At 43.3% G+C, this 26,204-nt stretch overlaps 2 protein-coding genes across 2 annotated transcripts; one reads left to right on the plus strand and one right to left on the minus strand.

Annotated features, from left to right (window-relative positions):
* The first annotated feature begins 2,267 nt into the window (after window positions 1-2,267).
* Window positions 2,268-10,661, plus strand: LOC124280074 (cytochrome P450 4F12-like). Its single transcript, XM_046715952.1, has 12 exons — window positions 2,268-2,439; window positions 3,692-3,836; window positions 4,174-4,218; window positions 4,681-4,808; window positions 5,486-5,601; window positions 6,469-6,579; window positions 6,937-7,072; window positions 8,383-8,573; window positions 9,167-9,300; window positions 9,471-9,535; window positions 9,953-10,029; window positions 10,412-10,661. Exons 1-12 carry the CDS (start codon window positions 2,275-2,277, stop codon window positions 10,581-10,583), a joined length of 1,485 nt encoding a protein of 494 aa, XP_046571908.1. The 5' UTR covers window positions 2,268-2,274; the 3' UTR covers window positions 10,584-10,661.
* A 1,255-nt stretch (window positions 10,662-11,916) lies between these two features.
* Window positions 11,917-15,931, minus strand: LOC124280075 (prolow-density lipoprotein receptor-related protein 1-like). The gene is made up of 5 exons (XM_046715953.1): window positions 15,696-15,931; window positions 15,234-15,396; window positions 14,093-14,220; window positions 13,079-13,241; window positions 11,917-12,150 (listed from the first exon to the last, which is right to left on the minus strand). The coding sequence occupies exons 1-5, from the start codon at window positions 15,922-15,924 to the stop codon at window positions 12,048-12,050; spliced, it is 786 nt and encodes a 261-aa protein (XP_046571909.1). The 5' UTR covers window positions 15,925-15,931; the 3' UTR covers window positions 11,917-12,047.
* Between the last annotated feature and the right edge of the window lie 10,273 nt (window positions 15,932-26,204).

Below are 26,204 nucleotides of genomic sequence, written 5' to 3' on the forward strand. Positions count from 1 at the left end.
AACCCCATTTCATAATACCTTTATTTTGGCTGAACTTTGCATACAGCAAGGTTTATTGGTAAATAACTATTTAGCAGTCAACTTGACAAATGAGAAAACGAGGGGGAAACCGTTCACGTTTTATTAAAGCAACATTTCTTACAAATGTTAGTGAGTGAGTGAGGTTTACGCCGCACTCAGCAATATTCCATGCCAGCTATATGGCGGCGATCTGTAAATAGTCGAGTCTGGACCAGACAACCCAGTGATCAACATCATGAGCATCGATCTACACATATGGGATATGATGACATGTGTCAACCAAGTCAGGGAGCCTGACCACCCGATCCCGTTAGTCGCCTCTTACGACAAGCATGGGTTGCTTAAGACCAATTCTAACTCGGATCTTCACGGGTCTCCGATGCAGTGACCATAAATGGGAATAAACAATCTAGAGTGCCGTAACAATCTGGATACTGTTTTCTCATGATATATGCTAATATTATAATACATTAATAAAATCGCCTGATTTCACGTGTGCTCAGGGCGCTGGGACACTATCATCCTGGTAAACCAGAATTTTCTCGTGTTTCTCACAAATGATAAAACCTGTAAGTCATGGAAAAACTATTGTATGGACGTCATACACAACACAGTTGTCAACTGTCCTTCAAACAGTGAACTGAGAGCTACAATATTCTGTGGTTCAGCAAAGGTAGAATATTAGTACCTCAGAGACCATATATCTTTATACCTTCTCCGAGTAGTTCCCCCACCACATGGAAATTAAAACAGACTGGATGCTGTAGATTTAACGAACGCTTCGCCGGGATTTAACGGACGCTTGCGCTAGCTTTGTTAAGAACGCTTTTTGCGAGCTTTTTTTAGCGTTTTGTTTTAGCTCTCTTTTTTCGTTTTAATCTTATTTTTCGTTGAAACGTTTTATTATGGTATCCGGGCTTGTGTTACAATCACAGGAGATGAACTCAACTTCCTGATCTTGTGTGATTAAGATGAATAACGAAGAAGTGTTGTTGTTGTGCAATACTAATGACTCAATCATACTACAAGATATCGTATTATGTTTGGAAAGAGGGCAAACAATTTTTTACGTCAATATTCAATTCAATATCGAAAGCGCAATTTTCTACTGAAACACAGAAAAGCTGTTTTCTTGAAAAGTACCAACTTTTTCACTTACACAATAACACGTAGTTTATATTTATAGAATAATATACAAATGCTGTATTCTCTGCACGAGAATGAAAATTACATGTACAAAAAAATGATTCTTATGGAAATACCCTCACCCGTCTACAAGATAAGGCTCTACACCGTCCGCAACGCACACACACACACACGCGCGCACGCACGCGCACGCACACACACACTCCATTGAACCTGCTGATTTGTATATTGTAAAATTAGGCAGATTTGATGCCCTTTTCTCAGCTTATACATGACAAACTATATAATTATTAGTTGTTCTTGTAATCGAGAGAGAGGTGTTCATATAAGCTTATAGCTTGTTCACCAATCCCTATTCAAATTTAGTTGAATAAAAACATGCTTAAACCGCGCACATTCCATTCACACACGTCCGTCGGGGCGGTGGGGTAGCCTAGTTGTTAATGCGTTTGCTCGTCACGCTGAAGGCCCGGGTTTGATTCCCAACATGGGTACAATGTGTGAAGCCCATTCGTGGTGTCCCCCGCCGTTATATTGCTGGAATATTGCTAAATGTGGCGTAAAACCAAACTCAACCCCACATGCAAAGAGAACAGCACGAATGATGATAATATTGAACACACAACTGTACGACACAAGCAAAGAACATATTTGTACAACTTTTAATTGAAACTTATATAAAACACGTATGTAACACATAACACAGCGAGAGAACATCACTACTTTACAAACAATATCATTCGTAATACAAAAGATAATTTTGGAAAAGAGGTCCATTGATTAACACTGACTGTACAAAGCGTCCATCCACGTTAACATACAGTGGGTTATGTAACACAACGCTTCAAACAGGTTATATAACCTGTCAATATTAGCAAGGAATGAGCAGGGTTCTGTAGTTGAATGTATAGGTTCATTGTCAAGATCACGGGCACACAAACACAGATAATCACTGAAAAAACGCTCGATTGAACATCTTTTCGGCACAGAAAGACCTATTGTTTTCGCCTAGTCCAACAAGCGATAACACTGTAACGACTAGCCGGTATATATGTCCTTATACCTGTCGGATACTGTCAGATAATTAGTGACCTCACAGATCCCGCAATGGCTGTACTTCTCACACTGCTTGCAACAGTCGGGCCTGTTCTCATCATCGTTGTTATTGCCGCAAAGCTCCTCACACTTTATAGACGACGTCGGTACTTACAGACAGCCTTCCAAGACTTTGCTGGTCCAAAACCTCACTGGTGGTATGGCAATCTGGACGAGGTTAGTTGATGTTTCAAGTTTCGGTGCAATACAGTCTGTTTTAACACATGGTCTTATCAGGTGTCTTTACTAAACTTACCACTAGAGGGCACTCACACAGTTTGAACAGTTAATGTTGTCCAGTTTAGATAGCTCGGTAATGTCCTAAATTTAGGATACAGATCGAGTCGCTTTGCTTCTGAAAACATTTATTAAATAAATACAGTTGAAAGCAGATCAAGTTGACCCATTTTCAGTGAGTGTGAAAGGAAGGCCTACTTTTGAAAGGTAAAAACGGACAGCCTTAAAATTCACCATTTAACTGGGTGCCGTTGTACAAAGCGATCTTAGCGCTAAGGGGATCGTAACTCCCAAAACTTAACATAGACTTAAAGTAGTCTTAGCGCTAAGGTTGGTTTGTACAACAGCACCGTGGTTGTAAACCATTTGTGTGGATATGTGCGCAGTGCTGACAACGTGGTGTCTGAAGTAAGGAATATACTGGCTTTGTACAGAGAACCTACCCGTGAAGATCCGGGTTAGAGCTGGTCTTCAGCCACCCATGTTTGTCGTAGTGTCTGAAGTAAGGAACATACTGGCTTTGTACAGAGAACCTACCCGTGAAGACCCGGGTTAGAGCTGGTCTTCAGCAACCCATGCTTGTCGTAGGAGCCGACTAACGTGACCGGGTGGTCCGGATCGTCGATGTAGTAGTATCGCAGTTGTGTGGATCAGTGTTCATGATGTCACTCCCTGGATTGTCTGCTTTTTTTCTCTCGATTTTTTAAAGGCCACTCTCTTTTAGCTGGAATGTTACTAAGTGCAGCGTTAAGCATCAAGCACTGAACCATGCCGTACTGATCATAACAGTTGAGCTCCAGATCAGCTGCTATAAACAGGTTCAGCATTTTTGTAAAAGGGCGGATCCAGGATGTAAAACATACCCGAGGTGTTCCACATTGGCCATTTGTAACTTCTGTGAGGAGTCCAAATACGATATGCTTAATGCCGCAGTGAATGAGTGAGGGAGTTTTACGCCGCACTCAGCAATATTCCAGCTATATGGCAGCGGTCTGTAAATAAAATAGTGTGGACCAGACAATCCAGTGATCAACAGCATGAGCATCGATCTGCGGAATTGGCATGTGTCAACCAAGTCAGCGAGCCTGACCACCCGATCCCGTTAGTCGCCTCTTACGACAAGCATGGGTTACTGAAGACCAATTCTAACCCGGACCTTCACGGGTAATATGGGTTACAATTTTCATTCTAGGCACGTGGGGACTACGAAGGGATGTTGCGTATTTCAAGGTACGCGAACCAGTACGACGGGGCCTTCCCCGTGTGGGTGGGGCCGGGGGAGGCGTTCCTCATGTCCGTGCACCCGTCCACAGCCAGAACGCTGCTCTCAGGGACAGGTGAGTATCAACAGGTGTGTCAAGGTGAATGATTCGAACTTACAACACGTCGGTTCGGTTTACTCCAGAAATGCCAAAGACTGCTGTAGAATACATTTGGTACACATAACGGTACATTCGGTGAAGTTTGTTTTACAGAATCATATAATCTAAGTATTGTTAATTTCAAGGATACAGTTTCAATGGAAATGGGGCGGTGGGTTACCCCGCTGTTTAAGTGTTCGTTTGTCACGCCGAATGTCAGGGTTCGATTCACCATATGGGAACATTTCTGGTGTCCAACCAACTGGTTGGTTTAGAAATGGCGACGCTAACAATAAATCATTAATATTTTCAGATCCTAAGGATGAATTTTCTTACGCACTGATGCGACCATGGATTGGTAAGTTGCTACGTCTAACGTCATAAAAAAATTATTATCGATGACGCTTGTTTATTCGTCAGATTTGATTTGTCAAGTCAGTCAAAGTGACATTAAGAGTGAGTGAGTTTAGTTTTACGACTCTTTTTAGCAATATTCAAGCAATATCACGACCCACTTGGCTACCTCGCCGCCTCGACTTCAAGAACAGGGGCGTAGCTAAAACAGGGGCGTAGCTACCATTATGATAAAGAGACCGGGATTACACATGATTGTTGCTAAAGAGGTTAGGCAAACCCTCAATACTATCTAAATATATAGCTTTGCAACTTATCGGGCTTACACACAAAAAATGGCTTGCTACGCGCCTGAAGAAGATACCATTCTTAGAACACTCGAAGAAAGTTTCAAATGTTATGTTATTATAAAGGCTGGTACTGAAGCGGCGGGAGTATTGACGATCGGACACTGCTTAACTTGCAGGCGATGGTTTGCTGCTGAGTAAAGGGGAGAAATGGTCTCGAACCCGCGCTCTTGTCACACCGGCCTTCCACTCGAACCTGCTGAAACACAGCACTGACGTATTCCGTGACTGCACTAACATCCTGGTGGTGAGAATAGGGGATGCTTGTTGACCACGATCTCGGGATGACGTCGCTGAGGGAGATGACAAGAATCAGTTTTGTCATCTCTATACCACCAACTTCTAGAATGCCACTCAAACAAATAGTCCCCTGAGGGAGTGGAGATTTCTGAGGCCATTTACGTTACAAAGAGACTTATAACTGAATAAACTGATGCACAAACGAAAGTACTCAGATAATGTTTTGGGATTCATTTTCAAAACAACAAAGTAAATATTCTGAAAAAATTTATTTGATTGATGGCTTACAAAAGTTGTACCCAAATGCGACACAGAGGTTGTAATCGATGTATTGCATCATGAGCCTCGTATCACGATTGATTACTGTACTTCCGTATTGTTACGCAGCTTGTATGCAGCGTATTCACAACTGACAAATGTGTAGTAATTTCTGGTACAAATTCAGGTCTCATGGCATACAGAGTATTATAAGAATTTCATTATTTTTTTTCAAATAACCATTCTTTCGTTTTGAATTGGAACAACATTTATACTTTCCCACATTTATATATGCACCCATATTTAGCTATTTAGTTTTAGCTAAAGGTGTTTTTAAAGGACTTTTTTCTTCGGAAATTCATACCGAAATAACACTACAACTGACGCATGTTCCTGTACATAAGCTTGTGTGTGTGTGTGTTGCAGAGTAAGCTCCGTGCCAGCGAGGGGCCTGAGGAGATGTTCCTCCACACCAGCCTTCTCACTATGGACTCCATGATGAGATGTCTGTTCGGGTACGAAACTAACTGTCAGCTTGACAGGTAAGAGGGCCTAAACACACGTAGGACGTTCAGGTGTCCGTTTTCAGCTGGCTCTCTCGATGTGAATGTTTTGTTTGTTTTTGTTATTTAATGCCGCGCTCAGCAATACTCGAGCTATATGACTGCAGTCTGTAAGGATTCAAGTCTGGACCGGTGACTGACGGCATGAGCATCGGTCTACACCAGTAGGGGTAGGATGACATTCATCAACTAGGTCAGATAGGCTTTAGTCGCCATCCACAAGCATGGGTTGCTGAAGATCAGTTCCAACATCTAGAAACGATGAGAACTGACTCACCTACCGATCACTGCCTCGATAGTTTCCAATAATCAGTTGCTCGTGCAGTACTTTGACTATCACCTTGTTCAGTGTTAACTAGGGCTGGGACAGGTCAAAATTTCTACCCGGGTACCCCACCCCATATTACCCTACCCGGATACCCGTTTTGTTAATTCCTGACATCAAATTTGTAAGAAATGGCAATATATTCTCCAGCTCGGAGGCTACAATTTCAAGTTTATTCAATATCTTAACCATGTATTACATTCAAAACAGATGACTGTAAATTATGTCTAAATCTTCAAAGACAATACATTCAATCTTTTAATCATGAAAGGATGACATATTACATTGTTTCATCTATAAGTCACATGAATGTTTTGAGACGGGTACCCGGGTCCAACTCATTACCCACCCGTCCCGGTATCCGGGTTACCCGTCTCAGCCCAAGTGCAAACCACTGGATTTTAAATCTTGCGTTATGAAACGTAATATAAATTTGCCAACAGTGATCGTAAGGTCGAAACCTTGACCAATTCATCTTGTGAAGAGGTACGTATGACTGTGCTTTATTGTCTTGCCACCAGGGAGCGCCACTCCTACATACAGGGCGTATACGACGTATCAGAGCTAATCGTCAAGCGGATCATGACGCCATTACATCATAACGACATCATCTACAGCCTGTCACAAGATGGGTGAGACAAATTGATAAGAAATAATCTGCTGTATAACTGACGGACTGGGTGATTTAACCAGTTGTTCACAATTACGAAGACAACGCAGATAGCTCCGGACTGTGTAGAGTAACCTCCCTTTACCAGTATGAATGATAATGCGGTTTCGTAGCGTGTGGTTCGTACTTTCTCATGCAGCAAGTGTATTCAAATAAAACGTAACTGTGCATATAGTGTATGGCAAAACGGATATCGCTATCATTACCATGTCCACCCTAATATAGTAACCTATATTTGTGTCAACTGCTTGATTTCTAAATATATCCCTGATATGTTAAGACATAATATCATATGGCATCCATGTCTGTTTACCGCCAGCAAAAGGTTCCAAGCCGCATGTGATTCAATTCATGAGCATTCCCGGAAGATCGTTAGACATCGCCGGAAGTTGCTGGAGACAGAAGACCCCGGATGCAGGCCGATGGATTTCCTCGATATTCTGATGACGTCAAAGGTTGCCACATTGTCTGTTATCAGTGATGAAAATAATAGTATACTGAACAACAAAAGAAATGCAAGTCTGGCCTTTGTTATGTTTTTGAATAGAACACAACCAAAATTATGTCTAATTATTTATTCTATAGAAAACACTGTCAATGTAACAGCTAAAAGTTGCTGTTGACATTGAATTGCAATAAGTTCAAATTGGTCATAGTCCGTCAAATGGAGATACCCCTTGAACGCGAAAAGTGACAGTCTCTTTAGTAGCGCATAGCCACCTTGAGCTTGCACACAGGCCGTGCAACGTGGGATCATTGAGTTCACTAGAGTCTGAAAGAATGCCTGAGGCAATTGGTTCCCCTCAAACACCAATCTCTATTCCAATTGTGCAAGTCTGAGTGGCTGTCTACCTGCAGTAATCCTCCGTCCAATTTCGTCCCAGAATGTTCAATGGGAGCCACAACCGTGTAAAGAGACGGCCATGGAAGAATGTTAATGTTGTTCTGTGCCAGATAATCCATCGACACCCTTGCTTTGTGAGGGCTGCAAACGTCGCTGGCGTTGTTGTCGTGCTAAAATTGGCCCCACATATGGCCATCGGCAGTGGATTCCATCAGCCCGAAGACGACGCCTAATCGTATCGCTTGGTACTGCTCCCCTTGACCCGAGAACTAAGGCTGCTGTTACTGTTGCTGTTTGAGTTCGATTCCTTAGATGAGTTGTCACTCGTTGCCGTCCGGTACGGGGACGATCAGCAGCAACCCCAATTTGCTGATGACGTTGAGCAAATCGTGTAATGGTGGAAAGATTGTCTAGCTACAGCGGTTGCAGAGCTACCTCCGTGCAACTTTCCAATGGGCATTCCCCTCTGCTCAGTCGTTAGTCTAGGCATCGTTTGTGTGGCGTTCACCTCTTAGAATCAATACTGGACTGTTTTTTGACACAAGCCTTTATAAAGGATAACTCAGAGTGAAATGCATGCTTCTCATCCAGAACCGTCGATACACGTGCTAAAATTATGGTTTTGCTGCGCTGTTAGTATGTTTGTGCGAATGGTTCGTATGGACGTCAAACTGCATGACATCATCTCATCGGGGATCATTACGTCACTTTACCATGAACGCTCCATAAACATGAACGCTTACCTTCATGAAATTTCATTTTTTCGAAACTTGCGTTTCTTTTTGCTGTTCAGTATACTTTGATAAATCTAGAATGTCCTTCTAAGTTCATATGGCAGGTTAGCCCAAAGAGTGGCAGCTAGTTATCTACTGAATGTCCGAACACTACAAGGCAACATTTGGCACATGTTCTATGTTTCAGGACAGTGACGGTCAGACTCTCAGCCAGCAGGAGATCCTTGACGAGGTGGACACCTTCATGTTCGCGGGTCATGATTCCACGTCCAGCTCCTTGACCTGGTGTCTCTGGCACCTCGCCAAACACACACAACACCAAGACACGTGCAGGGCGGAAGTTGATGACGTTATGGGGGACAGGGAGGATATCACGTGGTGAGTGTCGCTGCTTGGAGAGGTTACGTAGTGCTTGTTGTGGTTACGTCGTGCTTGTTGTTTAACGCGGAATCAGCAACACTGCAGCCATGCCGAACGGTCTGTAAATAATCTGGACCAGACAATCCACTGACTGACATCATTGGCATCGATATGAGATTTGGGGATAACCAACTCAGTGAGCACGACAGGCAAACCCTTCACGTGTCTCTTTCGACAAGCATAGGTTCCTGAAAGCAAAATTAATTCTAACCTTGATATTTACGGGCTCATTTCTACGAGTACTCGCGATCGTATTAATGAACGCTGTTGCAGGAGCTGGAGGGTCACTCGTTTACAGAGATCGTAATGTACTGAGGGTTCTTTTTATTAAAATGTAGAATATGAAAAGGAATAGCTGACGCTGATATACGGGTACATTGTGTCTGGGAGTTACGATCATGACGTTATTGCTAGACCAGCACCACGTTTGATACCTCTGCCGCAACGTGCGTAAATCACTGCTGGTTGGCCGCCTGTGTTTGTGACTGTTAATGTATAACCGGTAGGCTTTGATCCACATGAATCTTCATTCAAGTGTCATGTGTCCCCAGGGATGATGTCAGCAAGCTTGACTTTCTAACGATGTGTGTGAAAGAGAACATGCGTCTACTGCCACCTGTACCAAGTATCTCGCGCTTCACAGAAAGGGAGATAACTCTACCAGATGGTCGAGTTGTCCCGAAAGGTAATGTCCCCTTTCCTTCATAATAATACAGCAGTTGTCGTGAGATGGGTGTAACATTCTAATCTTCTTCAACAGTGACATTTTCTTCCCGATTCGAGTTACACACTGTACATAGATAGGAAACAGCATAGAAAGACAACCTTTGACCATGATCTTCATGTAATGTACAGGGATCAGGGTCACCGTGTCGCTGTTTGCGCTTCATAGAAACCCGGATGTGTGGCACGACCCCGAGGTATGGAAAACTTCTTTCTTAGTTGATTTCCACTTTGTTCTTGTTCGTGTATATATCTTTGAATATTATATTTCCGTACGCTTTTGCTCTGTACAGAACTGTACATACAAATCACTGACGATATCATTATCAATTTACACCATTTCAATTAGTCCCTCCGAATGGTACCGATCACCCCCATTTCAGGGGTCTGGCCCATGGACTACATCCTGTAAAGTGGAACCTCCTTAATGATTAGGAGACCCGTTAACCCGGAACCCAACATCCTTAGAATTACTGTCTTGGACGTCTGCATATGTCATTCTGTAAATGTCAGTAACTGGTACCATAGGGCATTACTTGGTACCATGGTTCTTTACTCAGTACCACCCTGACCATTGTGTGTCCACTATATATAGATAGATTAATTTTTTTCAGGTGTTTGATCCTTACCGCTTCTCAAACGAGGAGATGGGTGCATCAGACTTCTTCCTGACGTTTTCGATGGGACCCAGGTAATGTTTCTTATTGACAGTGTCTAAACAATCTTACTCTGAAGATGGTTTGGGGTTGTTGTTTTACGCCGCATTAAAACAAATGCAACGATTATCAAGTGCTCGTGATTGACGTCAGGAACAACGATTTGCCTGGTGAACTATGGCACACTTGGAAGCAAGTCTCCGTGCCTGACCACCGTATTTCCTTGTCGGTTCAGCATGGCTTGCTCGGGACATATTCTAACCGTCCATACGTGTCCTAGCACATGGAAACATAGCGAGGAAAAGCTCGAAAACGTTTAAAATCCACCGGTGGCGTGTATTTATTCCAGTTAATTTAATTACCCATTATTATTATTATCAAATTATACTTGTTTTAAAAAATCATAATATTTTCCAGGCGATGTGTGGGGAAGTCATTCGCCATGCTCCAAGTCAAGCTCGTGATAGCTATGCTATTACGTCACTTCCGGTTTAGCATCATCCCTGGGAAACCTGCGCAGCCAGAGAGTTCGCTGATTCTGCGCAGTAAAGATGGCGTGTACTTGAATGTGGAAAGCCTCCGTTCCTGAGCAAGAGGCCCGGATCGAACAACATTCGTTCCAGCTTTTGGTTGAATAAATATGATAAATAAATACCCCGAAACTGTGTCCTATCTTGTTCATGTTGCTTCTATAGATCATCATCACATTATTGTATGATATTTTTGGTTCGTGGACCCTTAACCGAGGATATAAGTCTGTCAGTTTACAAATGCCCTCGACGATGTTTGAAAGCCTTGCTGATACCTTAGAATGTTGTAGTAGTGGTGGAATTGGGTTTAACGTCGTGCTTGAGAATATTTCGCTCATATGACGACGTGCATGCGTGTGTATATGTATGTGCGGCTGCTTGTACTAGCCCAGACTGAAGCTTGGTTTATAGTGCTAGCCCACTGAGATACCATGCCGCAGTGAAGCATGAATACCCCACTCAGACACATTATACTGACTCCGAGCCGACCAGTCCTTGTTGTTCCCATTAATGCCGAGCGCCAGGCAGGGACCAACAAGTACCATATTTTAACGTCTTTTGGTATGACGTAGTCGGGGATCGAACCCGCGACCTTCCGCACTCCGGGCGGACGCTCTAACCACTCCACCACGGAGGCGGTCTTGAATGTTGTAACCATGATCAAACAACATATCGCGTTGCAGATATAAACTGTGCCATGTCCAACGCTGTTATCATCTGGGCATGAACGACCTTTGATACGCCTACATGCTTACAAAGTACAGGAAATTAGGCGGCCATAATATATATAATACGTGTGAACTTTGTGTCAGCCCATCAAGTACCAGGTATAATAGTCGGGTTGACACAACGAGAAGAGAGATTTGTGCGAGGGCGCAACACACTGAAAACACTTTTTAGCGACGATATCGATGACGTTCAGATAACACGGTTTATGTTCTAACGTTAACCTCCTCATTAGCAACATAAAAATGCAAACTAAGCACTTTACGTTGTACGTTCAATGTTGATATAATGACTACATACATACAGAAAGTATTATGGATGCTCAACAATAGTTGGTATGATTAGGTTTACTCACAGTAAACTTTGTAATAGCACTCTCTTTGTCTTTGAGGAATTTACATATTTTGACGTTTTAATTTGAACTGAAGACGGAACTTAGGGGGGGGGGAGGAGAGAAGTTCGACGATTGGGTAACTAAAGGTTTCGCTCACCACGCCGAAGGCAAGAGTTCGAATCCCGTAAAACCATACTTACTCAATCACTCGCTCATTCACGAACCTTAGAGGCTAAATCTAAATATTTTACGTCTGTGTCTAGGCTTTCTAGAGGTGCAAAATCATGACAAGTGACAGAAGGTTTATCGGAAAGAACACACAATAAGTACGGTTCACCTTGGAGGTATTTTATGAGGTTTGCAGCGCAAAGCCCGCGTTAATCTGTGTTCTTCACACTGGGCTTGTCAACCATGCAGCTCAGACTGCTGTCCTTGTTTTGCGTGTCTTCATATGCCCTTCCTCTCACAGAGGGTTAATGCGGATGACCTTTTTCTCGTCTTTAGTCAGTGGGATCCAGTCAAGGTAGCCAAGACGCGTTCCGTTAGAGGCGTAGACAACGACGGTTCTGCAACACAACATTAATCATGTACAGACCCGTAAAAATCCGGGTTAGAACTGGCCTTCAGTAACCCATGCTTGTCGTAAGAGGTGACTAACGGGATCGGATGGTCAGGCTCGCTGGCTTGGTTGACACATGTCATCGGTTCCCAATTGCGTAGATAGATGCGCATGATGTTGATCACTGGGTTGTCTGGCCAGACTCGATTTCTTACAGACTGTCGCCATATAGCTAGAATATTGCTGAGTGTGATGTTTATCAACAAACAAATGATCATGTACAGAACAAAGATAATAACCAATTTATAAGAACCCATGTACTTTGGATGGAACAAAGATTCATCAAAGACGTATTTACGTCTTTGGTTTTATTAACTGGAGTTCCTTTTATATGTATGCTTGAAAAAGTTGCATTAGCGTATGCTTATTGCTAGAGCCGTACTCAACAATGTAACACTTGTAAGACGGCGGCTTGTGAATACTCGAGTCTGGACCAGACAATCTTGTGACTGAACAAAGATTTCCGCTGTCGGGCCATGATGACACACTATCAAACAAGTTACAGAGAAAGACCACCTGATCCATTTAGTCGTCTCTTTTGAGTGAGTGAGTGGGTTGGCTTTTACGCAATATTCCAGCAATATCACGGTCGGGGACACCAGAAATGGGCTTCACACACTACCCATGTGGGAATCGAAACCGGGCGGCTAGACGAGCAAACGCTTTAACCACAAGGCTACCTTAATGCCCCGTCGTATCTAGTGGCCTGCTTAGGTCGGTTCGAATCCCAGAGTGAGTGAAGGGGATTAGTTTTACTCCGCTTTTAGCAATATTCCAGCAATATCACGGCGGGGCGGAATCCCAGAGTGTGTGCCTGTTGTAAGGCTGGAATATAATATACATTTTGTTTCATATTTGTGTATGATTCAGCTTACTCTAATCGTTTGTCGTTGGTCAAGAAGATCCTGCCAGTTCGGGGGTCGTAGACGGTGTGGGTCTGTGAGTGGCTGATTCTGCCTGGGAATATCAATTGTGACTCCCCGGTGTCCAGTGACATCTTGTACAAGCCCCTGTAGCCGTCACTGTAGAGGGTGCGGGCTGCAAACAGAATGTTACATCAGAAGAGTCGTGTGAGTGAGTTGGATTTTACGCCGCTTTTAGCAATATCACGGCGGGGCACCAGAAATGGGTACCCAAGTGGGGAATCGAACCAGGGCATTCGGCGTGATGAGCGAACGCTTTAACCACTAGGCTGCCCAACCGCTCCAAATAGTCGAGTATCGAGTGCAGTCCGTGTATCAACATAATTTCAACTACATAGAGTCAGGTACGCCTGATGGAGGCGGTGTCTTTATGGATTGAAATAGCTTTAAATATGAACGTACTTACCAATGGTAAAATTAGTGTTTAAAGGTGAGTGGAGCAAACTTTCGCAAAGGTTATTACATTTTAACCATATGAAGACAAGAACCCGCATACAGCGCGACAAAGCACACCTTAACCATTGGGCCACCTATTCACAAAACGCAAGAAGGGTGTAGTCATTGTTGTTCACTGAAGTGAGCGAGCGAATATTCCTTATGCTGCATAAGCAGTTTGGCAACAATGTGGTTTGTTTTGCAATAGTTTTCACAATGAAACTGAAGTTGAAAGATATACCACTTTCAAGTGTACAAAAATGACTGTTGCCATAAAAAGCTGTATGTTGACATAGAATTTGATGTCTTTTAGATATGTGAGGTTAGAAAAAGGTTCAAAAGTCTAGATAGGTTAGGAACATCATCATAAAGACGTCTGATAAGTGCAAGACCAACACATTCAACAAGCTATATATGCTTTGATACTGGTGGTATGCAACAAGGGCTGAACGAGGAGGCAAGGAAAACTCAGATGTGTACAGTAGCTTTTAATGACAGCAAGATATTTTTAGGATGGTTATGGAGACTTACTGGTGAAGTCAATGGAATGCGGGCTTTTGTTCTGGTTTATTTCATGCGGAAATCTTTCTATTCCAGTCCCATCATAGCGCATCCTGTACATCCAGCCACAGGCACACGACTCCATCCAGTACAGATACCTGGGGGTACAAACACCGTGTTAGCGTGTTATAACTATAGTCTGTTTGCAGTGAAAAAGTACCGATGAATTTAAACAAAAACGTAAATCGAATAAAGTGAAATTAAGATTGTGAATCCTGATAATTTTACCCTGACGATTGAACATCTAAATCTCAGAATTTTATTCAACTTAGGATAAAAGTTGTTTAACAAACGATCATAGATTCAAATCGCTATTATTAGTTTGTAAGGGGGTAAGCGCAGTAATTTGAACAGTGAAACAAGTGCACGTGTGGTACGTGATGAGCGTTAACTTCCACCAACGCTGCATGTTCTCGGTTTTTCATTTAATGCGCATACCCCCTTGTAATACAAACCAATAATAGCGATTATTGGCAAGGTAAAATTATGAGGATTCGCAATCTTTATTTGATTTACTTTTTTGTGTAAAGTGAAATTCATCGGTACGTTTTCACTGCAAATACTTCAAACAGACTATATGTCGAACATACGGTTGTCTGGAAGTAAATTCCTGTACATTCCTTATTAGGCAGTCGTATGCGGTTGTGTCAAACATCGCCGGATAACGCGAAGTCTTTACGTAGGTCCCTTCAACTTCAACACTACTGGTTATAATGTTTGGGCACTTTTCCTACTTTTAACTTTGTATGTTTGTAAGTATTTTCCCATAAAATGTGTATCAATCGTGTCCTGTCCAATATGGTAGTCCTGGCGAAACAAGCTTCCATTGCCACAGAAATCATTTCACCACAAAGCAAGTCTACAAGATCATGAACAACATACTAAAAGTAGTAAGCAGTCTCAATTTAGGAAATGTGTCTTATTTACTGTCTTGGTACCAAACGTGAATATAGTCTGCTATTTCCAGGAACCACAGGTCGCCATTTTGTAACCAACATTGTCACTGTTGAGGGATTATTTCCACAAGTATTCCATTCCCGATAAATCAGGGCGTTATGTACGTGGTTTGAAACGCAGAAGGATCCGGTGTTACCGTTGCCGGTCTACCCACCTGTTTTGGAAGTCGACAGCCATGCGAAAAGGATCCCATGTCCGCTCGGCCAAATCTGTCTTTCCACTGCCGTCAATTCCCATGGACAGGATCTTGTTATTGCTTCGGTCGGAGGTGCCCACAAAGATGATCTTTTCATTTGACTCCACGGCCATTGTTTGTGCTGTAGATGATCAGTTAATTATATATATATACACACACACACACACACACACACACACATATATATATATAGTCGGAGTGAATAAATACAGATCACAGTTTCCATAGCTACAACCTCTTAGAGAATTTGACAGTTTGATTTTGAAACATATTCCACATAATTCACTTTAAAGTTTTCAATGCAGTCCAGTCACAAATTGTCAGTCTACAATAAAATGCATCAACTCCTCGAAAACTCCATAACACTGATACTTCTAAACATTAGATTAATGTTAATGTTTCAATTATTGAAGTACTTACGGTATGCCCCTTCGTACGGAATTCTTCTTTCGTCGGTACCATTGACAAATATCGACATGAACTCTTTCAGGTAACTGAGAATATAAATCCGGTCGTCGACGAAGTCGTAGTCCATGTCGGAGACGCTGCCGAGGGAGGGGATGTTGAAGGTTTCAATATGGTGGTCGGATAGATCCGAGCCAACATCCACACGGAAGACATTCTTTGTACCTTTGTCTAACACAACCATACGGGTTCGTGGAGCTGTAGACAGATATAGTAGGTAGTTTGTAGGACACCCCCTACACATTACAGTTTACAATACATTTAATACTAGGAGCGAAGACCCGGGTTCGATTCCCCACATGGGTACAATGTGTGAAGCCCATTTTTGGTGTCCCCCGCCGTGATATTGCTAAGACCGTCGTAAAACTCAACTCTCACTTGTATGGAATCCTGGAAGGGACATTGTCGCGTTGTCGCATTGTCGCGTTGTCGCCCTCTCAAATAAAAGCAAAATGAGGCAAAATTAACCAAAACGCGACACGCGACATCGTCAGGGCACGATGACACGCTCCCAACCAATCCACCGAGATACACCATCCGACCCACCCGAAGAAGGCTTCGAAAAATGTATCAATGTGGGGAATCGAATCCGAGTCGTTAGCGAGACGGGCAAACGCGTTAACCACTAGGCCACCCCACCGTCCCCTAAACAGTGTTCGTAATAGTTTAGAAATTTTGCTAGCCAGTCGGGCTAGCTATGCCTGAAAGTAACTATCTCACAGAATAATTCACTAGTCCGAAATTTGAATGTAGACACGAGTTTCATCATTAAGCTACTAATATGATGATCATTCTTATCAAGCCATAATCTTGTATAATTTAAAATTGTGTTATAATTAACAAGTCGGAGAGAGTGATATATTTACAAAATAACCCCATGAAAATACACTAGCCAGTCGGGCCAGTGACTGGAGATTTACTGGCCCGACTGGATGTTTACTAGCCACGGGCTAGCGGGCCAGAGGCTATTTCGCACACTGCCCCCAAATAAGTAGAATGCAGTGTCCAGTGTATAATCAGATGCACATACGCAAGTTACGGGTCTTGACAGATGCTAAATATGTCTTTACCTTGGACTTAATTAACCGTGCGACATCGGCTATCACTGATAAGAATATGGTATGTACATCATCAGCGACAACAGGTGAGGCGAGGTGACGAGATCAGGATATATTCAAAAGAAAATGTTGCAATAGTGTATATTTTACTGAACTTAACACTATACCTAAACAGACTACACACGTATAACAACTGAACTGTGAATGCACAATGCATTTCAGAAAGTGGTCAAATGTAACATATGTAAATGTCAGTTATATTTGGGATAACACTTTCTCAGTAAAGTACAGATTCTAATACTTTTGTTGGTTTCGAATCCCGAATGGGACTCAACCCAACAAAAATACTAGAATCCGTAGAAAGCGTAATCCCGAAAATAACATGTGTTACACTCAACCCAACAAAATTTACACTCAACTGAAGTGCAAGGAATAGTCAGCAATATGTGTGAGGTTATAACGCCTTTGTACAATAATGTTCCTTTCAACAGATTGTTTTATTAAAAAACAACAATATTCTACAAATTCGACTTTAAAGTAAGGACTAAATGAAACAGTGAGCTATGACAGACCTTCCTCCTGTCCCCTGACTCCCCCGAGCGCCAGGACCGTCACGACCACAAGGACCCACGGTGACATGCTGTAAGCTGGACGTTGACTCCACTACTTCACCCTCATCCCTCCTTTATATGGGACCAGCATCCCCGTCCGTGGTGGGCTCAGAGGTAATTGAACGTCACCACCGAAATGTCATTGCATGTGGTGATAAAGGGCAAACTGCTTCAGGTTACAGCTGATGTGTCAAACAGATTTTTAGATGAGTTCCCATTTGATGGAGTATTTTTATACCAGTGTAAATAAGGCGATCGCGAGTTGTAATGAAAACTGTATTTGACGGGACGCGGGTTGTAGCATAGTTGTTACTTTTGAGTGAGTGAGTGAGTGAGTTTGATTTTACGTCACTTCTAGCAATATTACGAAATATATTTTACAGAAAAAAAATCTTCATAAAAATAATTATAACATATAATGAAAAGGAGCCCAGAGACTTTCTTCATTTTCAGACATCTAGACTTGCCACGTATTCTAGACTGGGTTTCATGGATATATTTGTTTCAGGCGGGGTTCACCAGAAATTGGCTTCACTCACTGTAACCATGAGGGGAATCGAACCCGGGTATTCGGCGAACCCTTTAACCAATAGGCTATCCCAACCCCCCTGTTAAGTTTGAACTTAATCTAACATAACAGAAACGTATTTCTCTAAGACCGGGAATCTCGCTACAGCTGTATAAAGTGCAGTCAGCCTAAACTTTTGCCATTGGACATGGGTTTGCAAGGTTACACATTCAAGTTCAGAGATGACAAAACTGTATGGATGATCAACTTCTTTATTTTGCACAATAGCAACGTTTCGGTATAGATCAGCATATATATGCTTGAAAAAGGTATAAGAATCTATACCGTGATGTCGATATGTGAAAATAAAGACGTTGGTCATCCATAAAGTTTTGTCATCTCTATACCACCAACTTCTAGAATGTCACTCAGACAAATACAACAGCTTCATTCCAGAGAACTGAGAGCTGGCGTTACAAATTAATTATCTCTGACATTTATATACTAGGCACATAAAGAAAAAGGGCATACAAAAATTTAAAATCTAAATTTATCAAACCTGTGTAGACACATAAGGATTTAAACTCAGAGATTAGTGACATGTATCCAACATGCATGCACGTGCCACGTTCCGTGACGTCAGTGGGTTCGTCCTTGAGACGTGCAATACGTTGTTGCACGTGCATTCCGGGAAAGAGAAACAGAGCAAATGAATGCCACACAATACTGTCACTTTGGAAAGCTCAACCCCTGCCTTTGCGATCGTTCAAAAAATTAAACGGCTATTGAAACGCATAGCATGCCAAGGCTCACGTCTGCACAACGTCATGAGGCCATTGGGATGGTCCGTGGGGGAATGTCTCAACGACAAGTGGCTGCACATTTCCACTGCCACCGTAACACCATTTCTGCACTGGTGAGACGCTACCAGAACACAAATGACGTCATCGATCGGCCACGTTCTGGACGTCCACGTGTAACAATTCCTTTTCTGCAACGTAATGGCCCTGGGTTAACATTCCAACAGGACAATGCCCGCCCTCATACGGCAAGGGTTGCTATGGATTTCTTGCAACACCACAACGTTGACTTATTGCCTTGGCCTGCAAATTCACCGGATCTCTCCCCGATAGAGCATGTTTGGGACGAGATGGATCGACGTCTACGCCGTCTTCCTCATCCGCCAGATAACGTCCTTGACCTTGCAACAGAACTTGAGAGAATCTGGCGTGACATCCCACAAGCCTTCCTTGCATGTTTGATAGGCTCTATGCGCCGTCGATGCGCTGCTGTTCTCAATGCCGATGGTGGACATACCCGTTATTGAGCTTGTGACATGGTCGTTTGACCCCTGTCCCGCTTGTGGACTCGTGACGTCATTGTGATTGACTTTTCAATTGAAATTCTCCCGACTTGTTGTGGTCTCATGATCCCTCCATTAAAGTTTATATGTACCTTTGACATTGTTATCGTACTTATCAACTGGGATAATATTTTGACAATGCACAGTTTCTTTATGTGCCTAGCATATAATCGAATCGAACCCAGGTCTGTAACCACCGCCCCGCCAATCGGATGACTTGGTGAGTCCGAATTAGGACAAGAAGGAAACATATACTTTCGGGTATCAATTTTGCTACATTATTTCCGTTCTATGTAACTGTAACATCGACGCTTTTAGCAATATTCCAGCAATATCACGGCGGGGGACACCAGAAATGGGCTTCACACATTGTACCCATGTGGGGATTCGAACCCGGGTCTTCGGCGTGACGAGCCAACGCTTTAACCACTAGGCTACCCCACCGCCCTGAAGATACCGTCTTTTTTTAGCATACTTGTTGCAATCACAAGAGTGAAACAATTCGTCTTTTGTGTATCTATTTCATATAAACGCGTAAATATGAGAGGTTTCTTATGGCCATCAGCAGTATCTGATATGATAGTCTATACTTAACACACATCACTGTTCTACCGTGTGTGTTGTTTTCATTCATGGTGTGATTGGGGACAAATGTGCCTTGGAAGCTGTTCGTTTCTGGGACGGTGGGGTAGCCTAGTGGTTAAAGCGTTCTCTCGTCACGCTGAAGGCGCGGGTTCGATTCCTTTCATGTGTGAGGCCCATGTCTGGTGTCCCCCGCCGTGATATTGCTGGAATATTGCTAAAAGCGGCGTAAACCATGCTCACTTGCTGTTAGTTTGTTGGGTTTTTTTCCGAATGAGAATATTTTACAACCTCTTCTCAAAAGTGTGCGTGTGTATATATGTGGCTATGGAAGTGGCTATAAAATGCCTATGTTCTGATGAAAAAACCTCTGTTGGCTTCTTCTTGAAAAGTGATTGCCAAAGTATAACTCGTACTTTACATAGTAATAATTGGTGATAATATAACCTCCCTTTGAAGACTTTCAGAACGAAATATGGACGTTGCCTGCATTATATTGTAAAGGAAATGGTTTTACGCTTTTCCTGCTGATATGACGGCGGTCTGTAAATAATTGAGTCTGGGCCAGACAATCCAGTGATTTACATCATGAGCATCAACATACGAATGACATGCAACCAATGCTGCGAACCTGACACCCGAAACAATTGGTTGCCTCCTAGAGCAATATTCAAGCTATATGAGGGTGAATAATCTAGTCTGGGCCAGGCGATCCAGTGACTGACTGCATCAGCATTCATCTACACAATTGGTATACGGTCACATGCATCAACTCAGTCAGCCAGCCTGATCAGGTTAGTCGCGTCTTACGACAAGCATGCGTTGCTGAAGACTTTCTAACCCGGGTCTCCACGGGTCTTGCATCAGTATAGTAAGCAAGTTCCCTGTGAAGATCAGGATTAGAACTGGTCTTCATCAACCCATACTTGTCGTAAGAGGCGACAAACGAGATCGGGTGGTTGGGCTCGCTGACTTGATTGAGACATGCCGTATCCCAATTGCGTAGATCGATGCTCATAATGTTGATCACAGGACTGTCTGGTCCAAACTCGATTATTTACAGATCACCAAAACTAAGCTAGTAAAGGGTTGTGCCCTTTTGAGCAAAACTGGGCCCTGTTCAACAGTGCGAGTGCATGGATACGATAACCGTAAGTCTATGTTAAATTATGGAGTTACTGTCACCTCATCTACGACAGCTTTGTTGGACTTGACCCATCTACAAACCGTCGGGGAACACCAAGAGAAGGACTTCACACTGTGAATACTTGTTGGGATTCGATTCCTGGTCTTCTCCGTGACGAGCAACATCTTTAGTCCAGTGGACCGTCCATCGCTGAGAATATTCTCAGAATACGGGGGCGGTGGGGTAGCCTAGTGGTTAAAGCGTTGGCTCGTCACGCCGAAGACCCGGGTTCGATTCCCCACATGGGCACAATATGTGAAGCCCATTTCTGGTGTCCCCCGCCGTGATATTGCTGGAATATTGCTAAAAGCGGCGTAAAACCATACTCACTCACTCAGAATACGAGTTCTACCCTACATGTATGGCTGTCCGTTGTACTCCATGCCCCAGCGTTAGGGAGCTTCATATGGACACAGAGGGGTATCAAAAGAATTCCTTCTCCTTGGAGCGTTCATATAAAGCGAAAGTAGTAACTGTTCCAGGTACGGCTTACGAATACTTGACCGATCGGATCAACACCTGACAGAGCTGTTGTATGTATATCTATGTATTGTCGTCTTGTACAATGTTGGCGATTAATCCCCCATAAAGTCAGGGCTGGCGTACCAAGCGGTACTTTGTTGTACACATGTATAACAGTTGAACGGAGTTGCATGTGAACGTTAACTACAAGTTCTCTGTTCCAGTTCCATTCTACAAGCAATAAACAGCTGAGATATATTTTAAACGTGTCTGACTCATATCACGTGTCTTGTGCAGGGTAACAGTGTTATGGCAGGGTGTGGACGACGGTTGGAGTACATTTATGCCCGCGTATATACATGAGAATTAATGCTGCACACAAAAGTAAGGACCTCTGACCTGTTTACTTCACTTGTGTATTAGCAATATAAATAAACGCACGTAAATTCTGGGCTGTTTTTGTAAGGAGGGAGACCCTGTTAATAGATAAACAGAATATGACTCATGGCTTGAATGATACTGGGGCTCTTGGGATCCTAATAGCTAAATTTTCGCACATTACACCAAGGTATTAGATAGTTAGTGGTGGTGTTAGTGAGTGAGTGGGTTTGGTTTTGCGCCGGTTTTAGCAATATTCCAGCACTATCACTGCGGGGGACACCAAAAATGGGTTTCACAGAATGTACCCATGTGGAGAATCAAACCCGGGTCTACGGCGTGACGAACGAACGCTTTAACCACGAGGCTATCCCACCGCACCCGTTCCTCGTGATAGTATAACCCCGCCGGACTCGGGTCTGAATTGTAACCAAGCAGACAATGCTCATAAAAGAGGCGACCAAGTCGATCGGGTGGTGTGTCCCGGTGGATTGGTTGGGAGCGTGTCATTGTGCCCCGACGGCGTGTCGTGCTCACAATATCAACCACTAGATTGTCTGGTAGAGACACATACCTGGAATATGGCTGAGTGAGGTAAAGGCGACACTTTTATTGCTTTATGGTTTACACAGTTTTGCAAATCAATCAGTGAGTGAGTGAGTTTAGTTTCTCACCGCTTTAAGCAATATTCCAGCAATATCACAGCAGGGGACACCAGAAATGGGCTTCACACATTGTACTCATGTGGGGAATCGAACTCGGTTCTTCGGCGTTAAGAGCCAAGGCTTTAACCACTAGGCTACCCCCACCGCGCTCTAAGTGTTATAATAACTGCATAGAATATTAATACCAGTTTTCTGAACAACAAACAACAGAGCCCACTTGAACGAACATCTATGCACTAATCAATAAGTTTGGGAATAACAGTCATTATGTAGTGCAATTCGTGTTTTATTGTAGTCGGCAAGTTTTATGTCGATTTAGTGGTATAGAATAAACGCTAAGAAATATGGAATACTGTAAGGGACATTGTTGCAGCCTTGCATCACCGCGATCTGGACCCTTGAACGCGACCTCGAATAAAGGAAGAGTATCTGGATCTGATCGGTCGAATTCCTAACCCGGAAAGTCAAAAAGCGTAGCCTAAGGTTGATTGAGAACTGAGAACTCCAGCATTGAACATGGATGTAATACAGTACGGTTTTACGCCTGCTTACAATGAATAATAGCTGTAAGACCGTGTCCATAATCCTTAGAGGTATCTGCTGGAGTAGCCCGTGAAGATCATATAGCTGGAATATTGCTGAGTGCGGCGTGAAAATAAACTCACTCGCTCACCCTGCTAAAGCATGTGTACTAAACTGCACTATGCCTATGAATCACATATCCCTATGAATGTTCTCGCATAGGGGTGAGGTGGTGGTCTCGCGAAGGTGAGGTGAGGTGAAATTGGGCTTAACGTCGTGCTTGAGATTATTTCGCTCATATGACGACGTGCATGCGTGTGTATGTGTATGTGCGGCTGCTTGTACTAGCCCAGACTGAAGCTGGTTTTATAGTGCTAGCCCACTGAGATACCTTGCCGCAGTGAAGCATGAATACCCCACTCAGACACATTATATACTGACTCCGAGCCGACCAATCCTTGTTGTACCCATTAATGCCGAGCGCCAGTACCATATTTTAACGTCTTTTGGTATGACACGGTCGGGGATCGAACCCGCGACCTTCCGCTCTCCGGGCGGACGCTCTAACCACTACACCACGGAGGCGGTCCCGCGAAAGTGAGGAGTAACCTGTTCCACGACGTTTCACGCGTCACAAACACATGCAAAGTCAAGTCAATTGTTCATGCGAAAATACATGGGACCGAATGTCACAAGCCAAGATTATATAAACTTCAAACTTTAAACAAGTAGAAGGGAACAATTCATAACGGTCTTCATCGACTAATCATTCCTATATTCCGATGATGACCCATCTTTGGAACCTGCTTTGTTTTACGTCATCCGCTCTGTGAAATGTCAAGTTCACAATGTAGCTGCTCTCAGAGAAATGTGTTTATTTGTTGTTTAACGTCGCACGCAGCAATATTCCACCTATATGACGGCGGTGCTTCACAGAAAACACTAAATCGGCCATGAAATAGTTTGCACCTTTGTACCTTGGTGTTGAACTCTTGTTTGAGTTATCCACGATGAGTTTGCAATGTAAATACCTTTGTATATCGTTTTACACCTTTACTGTCAGGTATCTTAACCAAGCTTAACAGCTCTGTCGTTCTACATTGTTGGGACTGTGTACGTTTATGACTTAATCCTTGTCATGAACCGATAGGCGCCTTGGTCTTGGACAGGTGAGGGGGTTTAGCCCTGGATCAGAAAAGTCACCGACACTCAAAGTTTGCTTGGCATGAATTTTGTCTTGGGTCTTACCCCCAAGGCCAGGGGTATGCTAGTTTCGTCGGGACATACGGGTCGTCTTCCATAAAAGAAGCCAGCTAGGGTAGCCCAGTGGTTAAAGCTTTCGGTAGTCAGGGTTAAAAGGACCGGGCTTGGTTCCCCACATACGTACAATGTGTGAAGCCCATTTCTGTTGTTCCTTGACGTGATGTTGCTGGAATGGAATATTGCTAAAAGCGACGTAAAACCCGATTCACCCACTCAATAAAGTGCCCGGGTTCATATCCGGTTTCCCCAGCCGTTATATAGTTTGGTCATTGCTGAAAACGGCGTAACATTCTAAACTAACTCACTTCTATGAAGTATAACATATATTGACAGTAGATAATGATAAATGGTCTACCGTATGCGTGTTTAGCACACTTGACCCAGTGGAAAGTAAATGAACTAGGACCCGTTGTTAACTAAAAAATAGCATCCAGTATGATTAAACTGGTTCAAGAAACGAATAATATCAAGTGTTATAATAACTGCATACAATATTAATGACGATTGTCTGAATAACAAACAACAGAATCCACTTGAACGAACATCTATGCATTATTGAGTTGGAATGAGGATCCGTTGAAAGATCTACCGGAGACCAGTGATGTCAGCTGGGACGGTTTCGCCATGATATGCCCGTGCAGGTGCGTGTCCTGCCGTATTATACCCAGTGTGTGAACGAACTGATCGCTGTTTCATTACGTATCGGAACACACAGGACTTTGATCAGTCGGGCAAGCTTGAGCATTTCCTTAATTAAGAAATCATGAGATTATAAACCCTCCATGCTAACGGTGTACGTTACACTTCGTCGTGACGAAACACAATGACTGTACGCAATAAAAACAATATGCTCTCGTGACATGGCTTAAAAGCCGCCACTTATCAGCGAGACATTCCACACGGGTAAACTCTGGAATCTTCATGTAGTCAGTCAGTGTTGAAGATATCAGGGGATATACACCTATACGGGCGTTCCCCTTAGAGTTCCAGCACGGAAAGAAGTACGGTGGTCCACCCGTGCCATGATAGCGGTAGTCGCAGTGGTCCGTGAATGCCAATCAACCCGACATGCAATATGGGACGGTTTCCGCCGATTAAGGACAGTAAATAAAACTGCTGATTACACTTTGACATTGATTACGTTATATGACTGTGTCGTGTAACATTTTACATTGGCGTGTATTGCGTGACTATTCCAGATGGTGTACATATTTGTTGGTTTTCATTTAAACAAAGGACACATGTTATTAACAACATACATAACTTTGACGTGAGTATCATTCGCGCGCGTGTGTGCGTACGTATGTTACAGTAACATTATTGAAATAGGGACTCCCCTGAATATTTCAGTAATTTCATGAAATGACGTTTTGTTTGTTTGTTGTTTAACGCGGCACTCAGCAATATTCCAGCTGTATGACGGCGGTCTTTAAATAATCGAGTCTGGACCAGACAATCCAGTGATCAACAACATGAGCGTCGATCTATGCAAATGGGATACGATGACATGTGTCAACCAAGTCAGCAAGCCTGACCACCCGATCCCGTTAGTCACCTCATACGACAAGCATGGGTTAATGAAGATCAATTCTAACCCGGATCTTCACGGGTCTCGCCTCTTACGACAAGCATGGGTTGCTGAAGATCAATTCTAACCCGGATCTTCACGGGTCTCGCCTCTTACGACAAGCATGGGTTGCTGAAGATCAATTCTAACCCGGATCTTCACGGGTCTCGCCTCTTACGACAAGCATGGGTTGCTGAAGATCAATTCTAACCCGGATCTTCACGGGTCTCGCCTCTTACGACAAGCATGGGTTGCTGAAGATCAATTCTAACCCGGATCTTCACGGGGCTTCAACGTGT

Source organism: Haliotis rubra, unplaced genomic scaffold (genome assembly GCF_003918875.1).
Source record: "Haliotis rubra isolate DU_JTF1 unplaced genomic scaffold, ASM391887v1 Scf26, whole genome shotgun sequence".
In the NCBI taxonomy this organism is placed as follows: domain Eukaryota; kingdom Metazoa; phylum Mollusca; class Gastropoda; order Lepetellida; family Haliotidae; genus Haliotis; species Haliotis rubra.